The sequence below is a fragment of the Centrocercus urophasianus genome, unplaced genomic scaffold, assembly GCF_019232065.1.
Source record: "Centrocercus urophasianus isolate 14NV4802_14NV808 unplaced genomic scaffold, USGS_Curo_1.0 seq_49, whole genome shotgun sequence".
NCBI classification, from domain to species: Eukaryota; Metazoa; Chordata; class Aves; order Galliformes; family Phasianidae; genus Centrocercus; species Centrocercus urophasianus.
In genome coordinates this window covers 930,153-938,816 of record NW_024885077.1, presented here as the reverse complement: position 1 = coordinate 938,816, position 8,664 = coordinate 930,153, and the positions used below count along the sequence as shown (strand labels likewise).

The window sequence follows — 8,664 nt, the reverse complement described above, 5'->3', positions numbered from 1 at the left end:
ATGGACATCCTAGCCCTTCATATCTCTCCCCATGGACATCCTACCCACTACTCTGTGTGGCATACCTCCTAGGGACAACCTTACCCATAGATATCCCTCCCATGGGTATCCGTCCCCATGGACATCCCTTTCCCCATGGACATTCTACCCATGGACACCCCTCTCCATGGAAGTCCGTCCCATTAATGCTCCTCCCATGGGCAAACCTTCCCCATGAACACCCCTTTCCTAAGGACACCCTTCCCCACAGATGTTCCTCCTATGGGCACCCCTTCCCCACAGCCACCCATCCCCAGAGGCATCCCACAGAACCCGCCTGGTTCACATGGGTGCTGTGCCACACTTCTCAGCTCTTGCCCCAAATCCTCCGATTTCTGGCATTATTTTCCCATTTCCATCAGAGCCTGCATGTCAGCAGAGGGCACCCCAGCCCCACGCTCAGTGCTACATCACAAACACAAGGGGAAGCAGCACCTTAGGGCTTCCCCACCCCACAGCGGTGCCCAGTGCTGGTGAGACCAGAGACCCAATGTGTGGAGGGATTGATGGATTATTAATTATACACCATTAATTGAATTTTCCAATAAAAGGTTGTCAGGAGTGAGAGTCCTTTCTCATGTCCTGAGGGCTCACCCCGTATCCTTGACTCCACAGGGACCAGTGACATTGGAAGAGAGCACCCAAGGTGTTCTGCAAGTCCTCGCCAACCTCTCCACCAACAGCAATGGCACCTTCTGGGACTGGAAGGGACAGAGGCTGCCATGGTGACCACAGCATCCATGTCCCCAGCTGCTGAGCTCAATAAAAGCTGCTGATGGCTGCAGACAGGCTTGTTTGATGGAGTCAGGAAGCCCTATATGATGGGGCTGCCAAGCTGGCAAAGGGTTGGACTTGGAAAGGGATGGCCATGAGGATGAATGTCCATGGGGAAGGGATGTGCAGGGTGAGGGGTGTCCACAGGGAAGGATGTCCATGGGTGGGATGTCCAGGGTGTCCATGGGGAGGTGTATATGGGCAGGGATATTCACGGGGATGGTTGTCAAAGGTGAGGGATGTCCATGGAGAGGGATACGGATGGTGAGAAATGTCCATGGGGAAGGATAGCTACTGGGAAGGGTGTCCATGGGGGTTGACGTCCAGGGAGAGGGATGTCTGTGGGGAGGGATGTCCACTACATACGGCAAGGGATGCCCATGGGGATGAGCATCCATAGGAAAGGGGATGTCTCCATATGGGGAGGGACGTCCATCATAGGATGGCCACGGGGAGGGATGTCCACAGGGAGTGAAGTCCTTGGGGAAGGATGCTTATTCTATAGGGCAAACACAGACATCAGGCTGGATGGAGCCACCCACTGCTCTGAGCAGGAGCCCTGAAACCACAGCCCTCAGGCATCCCACAGCCCTCACCCACTGAGCCCAGCTCCCCTCATCAGGCATCCTGCCTGCCTGGAGCTGATGATGGTTTGTTCTCTGCTGTTCCCACCAGCAAACATTCTTCCCACTCCAGCATCTGTGAGGTTGCTTTTATTTTCAGCAGTCCCAGCTCGGGGGCGCGTGAGCATCCTCCCATAGCAAGTCAGGAGACGCAGAGACATCTCAAGAGGTTTCTCGGAGAATCGTGAGGCCAACTATTTGCCACTGGGATGCTCTGGGAAAGCTGGGGTCACAGCAAGACACGGAGATAGCCAACATCTGGTCCATCTGGAGTTATATATCCGAATTTCCTTCGTAAAGCCAAAGGGAGGGGAAAGGCTCGCCAAACGACGCGGCAAGCGTGATGGCTCTGGTTCTCTTTATTGCAGTTAAGATTTGAGCGCTAGGACGTTACTTGGTGCTTAATGAAAGCCAAGGGAGTGGGAATTAAAAAATTGTACAAAAGAAAAGGGAGCCGGCACTGCCATCACCCCCCACGTGTGCCTTCATCCTCCTCAATGGGTCGGCGTTAAGCAGAGTCCCACCGACCTGGGCAGAAGAGACGGAGGTCACAAGAGGAAAGGGACCACGGAGACCCCCGTCCTTCCCTGCTGTCCCTCCCCAGCACTCACAGTGAGCCCCGAAGAGCATCCGCAGGACCTTGATGCAGTTGTCCAGCAGCGCTTTGGGGCGCACGGCCTTGAGGCGGCTATCGCCGCTGTGCAGCTGCTTCACCAGGTCGGCCACCTCCGCGTCCACGTCGCTCTGCGGGGACATGGGATGTGGCACTGCCACGTCGTCGATGGGAGCAAAGAGTTTGGGGTGCTGCATTGGTCAGGAGTTGAACCCACATGACAGAGGAGGATTCTATCACTGAACAAGCAATGCCAGATGCAGGGCTCCCCACACTGCTGGCTCCCACCCAGGCAGCGTGTCCCATAAAAAGACCTCCAATATCACCCAAGCCCAACCGTCCTCCTACCAACAATATTTCCCCACCAAACCCTGGGCCAACAACCGGCCGGGGCGACTCCAGCGCACACAGATCCCGTTCCACGCGCTCAGTGCACCACAGCACCCATTTCCCTCCGCCTGAGAACCAGCTTGGTGAAGAGAGGCTGTCATTAGGCTTCAGAGTTAACAGGGTCCATTAGAACTCGCAGCCACCGCGTGGGTAGTGCTGCGCACAGCAGGGCTGACCCCCAGCACTGCGACCCACTGCCACCAACACCCCACGGCGTGGGGTAAAAAGGGACACTCTGGGCCTCTTCTGCTCAATCCAGAGAAGGGGGCAAAAAAAAAGCCCTGCTTTCCTCTGCATTGGCCGGGAATCGAACCCGGGCCTCCCGCGTGGCAGGCGAGAATTCTACCACTGAACCACCAATGCCAGATGTTTGGGGCTCTGCAGTGCTCACCCACGGGTTTTGTTGCACTGCAGCAGAGCTGGGGTGGGGGTGGCAGCAGTGGGGCAGGCACTGCTGGGACAGGAGGGGACTCCTGCCTCTGTGGCTAAACAGGTGCTGTCATTAGGTTTCAGAGTTAACACAAAAAGCTGTCAAGGGCAAAGAGGGGCAAAGAGGATGGTTCCCCATGGCCTGGGGAACGCAGAGAGAGGCTGTCAAAGAACGAGGGGGGAAGGGGCCAAGAAAGAAGTTTGCAAAAGCTTTACAACACTGCATTGGCCGGGAATCGAACCCGGGCCTCCCGCGTGGCAGGCGAGAATTCTACCACTGAACCACCAATGCCAGATGTGGAGCTCCTCCCTGGTGCTGCCCCACAGCCCCACATCTGGAGTCAACCTCACTGCAGGGCTGTGCAGGGTGAGGTGCACCCACATCCCCCTGCCCACACCATCCCCTACCTGCCAGTACCCACTGTACTCCATGCCCAGGGCATCCAAAAGCTGACTCAGCTCCTGCGTGTACCCACGGGACGGGTGCTTCTCCGGCAGCACCTCGAGGATGTGTAGCACTGCCTGGGAACAGGCGTGGAACCACAGGTAGCGCAGGGATGCCTCTGATACCTTTTTGTCACGCTGTGGGAGAAAGGGGGATGTGGTGGTGGGTGAGACCCTGGTGGCTGGAGACTCCCACCTCCCCTCCCTGCCCCCCACTGTCACTGAGTGTCCCCGACGTGAGCTCACCAGGCGGGTGATGTTGGCTGTCCGCAGCACCTCCTCGTGCTGCACTCGGAGAGTGTAGTCAATGGGGAAGTTGTGCTTCTGGAGAGGTGGAGAGGAGTGTGAGGGCCACCGGTGTCCTCAGAGCTGTGCCACCAGGGTCCTCATATCTGTGCCACCAGTGTCCCACCAGCAGTGCCACCAGGGTTCCTCCAGCAGTGCCACCAGGGTTCCTCCAGCAGTGCCTCCAGCATCTCCATATCTATGCTACCAGGGTCCCTAGCTGTGTCACCAGGGTCCCCGTATCTGTGCCGATTGAATCCCTATATCTGCATCACCAGGGTCCCTACACCTGTGCCACCAAGATCTTCATATCTGTGCCACCAGTGTCCCACTAACTGTGCCACCAATGTCCCACCAGCTGGGTCACCGGTGTCCCACCAACTGTGCCACCAAGGTCTCCACAACTGTGCCCACAGCGGGCACCCTGCTTTGGGGGCCGCCCCATAGGGTCACCAGAAAGTTGCTCTGACTGCACACCCCAATTCTGGGCACGGGGAACTTGGGGACATGTGGCAGGGTGGCAGGGCAGGGGACAGGGCCGTACCATGTACTGCAGGCGCCTCTCATACCGCAGCTTGTCCTGCAGCAGTCGGGCGAGCTCGCATTCCCCCACCGCAGCCACCTCCAGCCCCAACACGGCCAGGACACCTGCAGAGCAGCATCACCCCATGGGGACCCCTCCATGGGGACATCCGTTGCTCACCCCCTCCAGGGGTGTCCCCCCCATCTCCCAGTGATGTGTACTCACAGAGGACGGCCGCGCAGCGCTGGTACATGGTGACCAGCTGTGGAGCCTACATGGTTGATGGGTGCAGGTGGCCTCCTGGGTGCTTGAGATGGGCTGATAAGGGATGGTGCTCTGCGGTGGCCCCCGACGGCTGTCCCCTGCCATAGGGGGGGGGTCAGGCCCCCTCCCTGGCCACCACAGCTGGGTTGTCCTGTGGGGAGGTGGTGTGTCCTTGGGATATCACAACGAATGGGACAGTCCCATACAAGGTCCCTTGGGTGTGGGGTGGGAGCTGGGGGGGGAAGAGCCCCAGCTACAGCCTCCAGGACCCCAGGCGGGGTCACACGGTGATAGCACTGCACAGTGTCCCTCACAAATGGAGGGGTGGTGTCCCCATGGTCAGATGAAGGGGGACAAACCACGTCCCCAAGCAAAGAGACCACACAGCATCCCCATCCAAAGGAGGGGCACATCCCTGCACCACATCCCCACCCGGATAGGGCCAGCCTGTGTCCCCAGGCAGTGCCCTCTGCTAGGTCCCCATGTGTCACATCCCTGGGCCACGTCCCCAAGCAGAAATCATGCCATGTTCCTATACAGCGTCCCTATGCAGCACCCTGTGCCATGTCCCCATGTCCTGTGTCAGGTTTCCATGCCTTGTCCCCACTCAGCGTCCCCATTCCCACTGTCCCCTTACGGCGTCCCCGTTTGAGGGCTGTGCCATGTCCCCATGCCGTGTCCCTGTGCCATACCTCAGTGTCACACTGCCACGCAGGGTTTGGTGCCATGCTCCCCCACGGGCTCATCCTCAGCATCCCCCCACGCAGTGCACTCCACCAAGTGGTGGCCATACCGCTTCCCCACGCAGCATCCCGCTCCTTTATCCCACGCGGGGGGCCGCACCGTGTCCCCACGCGGTGTCACATTCCCAGGTGAGGGCTGTGCCACGTCCCTGTGCCATGTCCCTTATGCCATGTCCCCGTACGGGGGCCACACCGTGTCCCCGGGTAGCGGCGCCCACGCGATGCCCCGTCCCCACGCAGCGTCCCCGTGCCGTCTCCATGCGCAATGTCCCCACGTGGTGGCCGCGCAGTGTCCCTCGACCTCCAACCCCCCTCCTTCTCGTCCCGCCGCCCCACTCGCGGTGCCCCGCGGACCCACCTGGCTCTGCGCTCCGGGCCGTCTCCCCGCGGGCGGTGGCGGCGGCGACGGGGCCGGGAGGCGGGCGGGGGGCGGGCGGGGCGGCGGCAGGGCCGGGCCGGGAGCGGGGAGCGGCGGCGGGGGCGTGTAATGTTGGGTTGGGGGTGGGGGCACGGAGAGAACCGCTTGGGTGCCCCCCCCCCTCGCCTGCGGGGTGAGCGCAGAAACCGACCGTGCCCCCGAACCCCCGCCGGCACCTCGGGGATGCTCGGCCGCCGCTGCCCTGGGTGGGCTCGGATGGGCTCGGATGGACGGCACAGCCCTTGCGGGATGTCCCGAAGGTCTCCCACTGTTCAAAGGGGCGCACGCCGATCTGAGCCCACCCCCCATCCCAAAGCCTTTAGGACAGTTGGCGCAGGGCCGCCCGGGGCGCGGGGGGGAGGAAGGAGGCACCGAACTCAGGTCAGCGCTCCCAGGGAAAGGCGTGGGAAGGAATGCGCGGCCGCCCGCGAGCAGCGCTGGGATTCCCCTGGCACCACGTCAGGGCCACGGCGGATCCGCTGCCAAGCAGCCCCGGGCACAGCCCCCGCGTCCCCTTCCGGCACCGCGAGCTGGGCTGCAGGAGAGGAGGAAGGACCCCGGTCCGCTATCCAGAGGGATTTCACCAGCATCCGCGGCGGGCTGGGAGAAAGCCGTCCGACTGCATTCCCTGCCCGCCGCTGGCGCTGCCCCGAGGCGAACCGCCTGCGGCCCCGGGCGGCGCTGCCCAGGACCGACGGCGTCTCTGGGCGCAGAGCAGGGCGCGGGCAGAACGCGCAGCAAACCACCTCCCGTTTGGAAAGCCTGGATGCACGACGGTCTCCGGGCAGGGTAAGCAGCGGTGCGCAGGGTGCTGGGGGTGAAGGGCGCAGCGCTGCCTCGTCCCGTGCCCCCCATCCTTAAGCAGGAGGCCAAGAAGGGCACCAAGGATGGGGCAAGAAAGCCCCCAGCCCGCCTGCAGCCCCCGGGGTCAGCACAGCTGCCGTGCAGGAGCGAGCCCCGGAGCCAGACTAGTTAAAAAACAGGCTTTTATTCTTCGTGTGCTACTCGGTCACAGCTTGGAGACACTGCTCTTGCCAAAGTTATTATGAAACAAATCAAGTCCCAGACTCAGGCCTTGCTCTTCCCCGCCCCCAAGAGACAACATTGTACAAAACTCTTATTTACAGAGAAAACAGTCAAAAATGGTGAATCTAAAACTCGCTCAGAAGGCAACACCGGGGACATGCATGGCAGTGCAGCCTCCCCCAGCCTCACCTCCCCCACGCTGCTCCCAGGGCTGGTGGAACCCCACACCTCTCCCCACCGACCCCTGAAAGGAACCCAGCAGCTTTCCATCAGGCCCAAGCTGTTTCCTTTACCGAAAAGATGGGGAGAACCCAGCTGGTCCTGCAGGTCTCAGCCCGATCCGTCCTCAGGACAAGTGACCCTTGGCCTCCTTCGGCCTTCAGGGTGAATGACACTGAGGAGCTGATCCAGGGATCAGCCGAGGGGTCAAACCACATCCTCCCCTGGGCATTTCCCAAGAGAGATTCTCTCTGGCTGGAACCCAGGACAGCACGAGCCTTCACGTAAGCAGTGGGATGTGTTGGAAGACCTACTATCAGATACTGGCATTTACCGGAGGAATCGCATTGCTTTGAAACATGAACCAAGAGGAGCAAATCAGTATTTAGAAAAAGGGAAACAAAACACACATTCCTCCTCCCAACTGTGCTTGGAAGAGCGTCCATAGGAGCCCAGCAAGAAGCTCTGCTCCTGCCAGCTGCCGCTCAGAAAGCATAGCGTGTGCGGATGTCTTCCAGCTTCTTGGACACCTCGGGTGGGGTCCGGTCCAGCTCTTCGGCCACATTCTTCTGCTTGTTGGGCTCCATGGAGTTGAACTGCTCACACAGGTCCCCATCGATCACATTCTGGAGAAGCAAGGAGGAGAGCATTGAATCGACACAGCACAGAGGCACTGAACCCTGCCTAAAAGGGGAAAAATGGCAACAAACAGTTTGTTCCCAGGAGGTTCTTAATCCCGTCCTGGAAACAAGAGCATGCTCAGTGACCTCATCTGCTGAATAGCAGCAGTTAGCATCAAACTAATTACTGGCCAGCCTGATTAATGAAGGAGAAACCCAGAAAGCCTTGGATCAGCTGAAGAATCACACAAGGGAAGACGGATCCGACGGGTCAGAGCGCCTCAGCTAGCAGAGGGTGCAGGTAGAGCACAGGCAAGGCTGGAGGCTGCACAAGGTGAGCAAAAAGCAAGCTCCATCACTGGTGTCAGAGCTCTCAGAGCCCTGCAAGCTCACCAAGCACAAGCACACCCTTCTCTGCTTGGACAGAGAGCAGCAGTAGCTTCTATTACCGCCAGTCACTATTAGCAGGCTTTCCCAGCCACCTTGTGCAAGGCCTGTGAGGTTCCACATCCCACAGCAGAGCTCGTGCGACCAGCTGAGCCCAAGCACTCGGATTTACCTTCACTGGGAAGTAGTAGGAGCGGAAGCTGAGATGGTCTCGCCCACAGAGAGGAGGATGCTCAGATCTCAAGTGCATTTCCACGTGCTGGAAGAAGTCGTGATCCTGAGGAGGTGAGGAGAGGTAAGAGAACAGCTCGTTAGAAAGCAGATCAGCCAGCAGTGAGGCACCGAGTGGCTGAGCACCGCCCCTAACAACAGCTGAGGCTGGGGGCTGTTTTGCCCTCCCCAGCTCCGTGCTGCAGCTGCAGCAGTAACTACAGCAACTGCGGCACCTCAGCCAGGATCAGCCCCCAGAACTGGGGCACGCAGCAGCCAGGCACAGAGGTGCAGCTCTTGATGTGCACCGACCCAGGAGGCCGAGCAAACGGGGCACAGAACGCTGCCTTTGTGACTGGAAGCACCAGTGGCTGATGAGCAGGGCTGGTGGGCTCCTGCACCGAGCAGCCTTGATGATTTCACTGATCAGACCAAGTCCCCCCAGAGCTACTTCCCCAGAATGCGAGCAGATTTGCAGCAGCAGCGCTACAAGAAAAGCTCATTAACTCCTGCATTGGTTTTGAGAAGAATTAAAAGCTCCCTCTTTTCTTCCCTGCATCCTCTCCTCTGAAGGGATGTATGGGAAGGGAGGGGAGAAAGGAATGGATGGGAGAGGAGAGAGGAGAGAGGAGAGAGGAGAGAGGAGAGAGGAGAGAG

General features: G+C 59.8%; 2 protein-coding genes and 2 non-coding genes across 9 annotated transcripts in view; all 4 read right to left on the bottom strand.

Annotated features, from left to right (window-relative positions):
- Positions 1-1,510: 1,510 nt before the first annotated feature.
- On the bottom strand, positions 1,511-5,531 carry IL34 (interleukin 34). 3 transcript variants are annotated; one of them, XM_042834791.1, is made up of 7 exons: positions 5,486-5,531; positions 4,346-4,535; positions 4,142-4,245; positions 3,559-3,636; positions 3,277-3,450; positions 2,048-2,240; positions 1,511-1,964 (listed from the first exon to the last, which is right to left on the bottom strand). In XM_042834791.1, exons 2-7 carry the CDS (start codon positions 4,371-4,373, stop codon positions 1,945-1,947), a joined length of 597 nt encoding a protein of 198 aa, XP_042690725.1. In that variant the 5' UTR covers positions 4,374-4,535; positions 5,486-5,531; the 3' UTR covers positions 1,511-1,944. The 3 variants fall into 3 exon arrangements, with proteins under 3 accessions (XP_042690725.1, XP_042690727.1, XP_042690726.1); XM_042834793.1 differs by having other exon boundaries at positions 2,048-2,180; XM_042834792.1 differs by lacking the exon at positions 5,486-5,531 and adding an exon at positions 5,077-5,097.
- Positions 2,732-2,802, bottom strand: TRNAG-GCC. The gene has a single exon. It is a non-coding gene; the product is annotated as a tRNA-Gly (tRNA).
- On the bottom strand, positions 3,090-3,160 carry TRNAG-GCC. Its single transcript has one exon. It is a non-coding gene; the product is annotated as a tRNA-Gly (tRNA).
- A 983-nt stretch (positions 5,532-6,514) lies between the features above and the next one.
- Positions 6,515-8,664, bottom strand: part of SF3B3 (splicing factor 3b subunit 3) — a 28,261-nt gene continuing 26,111 nt past the window's right edge. For all 4 annotated transcript variants that reach the window (XM_042834754.1, XM_042834755.1, XM_042834756.1 and 1 more), the window contains exons 25-26: positions 7,970-8,074; positions 6,515-7,416 (exon numbers count right to left, since the gene is read on the bottom strand). In XM_042834754.1, the coding sequence (XP_042690688.1) occupies positions 7,276-7,416; positions 7,970-8,074 (246 nt within the window). In that variant the 3' untranslated portion in view covers positions 6,515-7,275. The remainder of the gene's footprint in view (positions 7,417-7,969; positions 8,075-8,664) is intronic.

Excerpts from the sequence above, each read along its gene's own strand:
- IL34 (XM_042834791.1), bottom strand. The coding sequence starts at position 4,373 with ATGTACCAGCGCTGCGCGGCCGTCCTCT. Across the intron at positions 3,451-3,558 it reads CAGCCAACATCACCCGCCTG|CGTGACAAAAAGGTATCAGA; the intron begins GTGAGCTCACGT and ends TTTCTCCCACAG. Across the intron at positions 1,965-2,047 it reads GATGCTCTTCGGGGCTCACT|GTCGGTGGGACTCTGCTTAA; the intron begins GTGAGTGCTGGG and ends TCTTCTGCCCAG.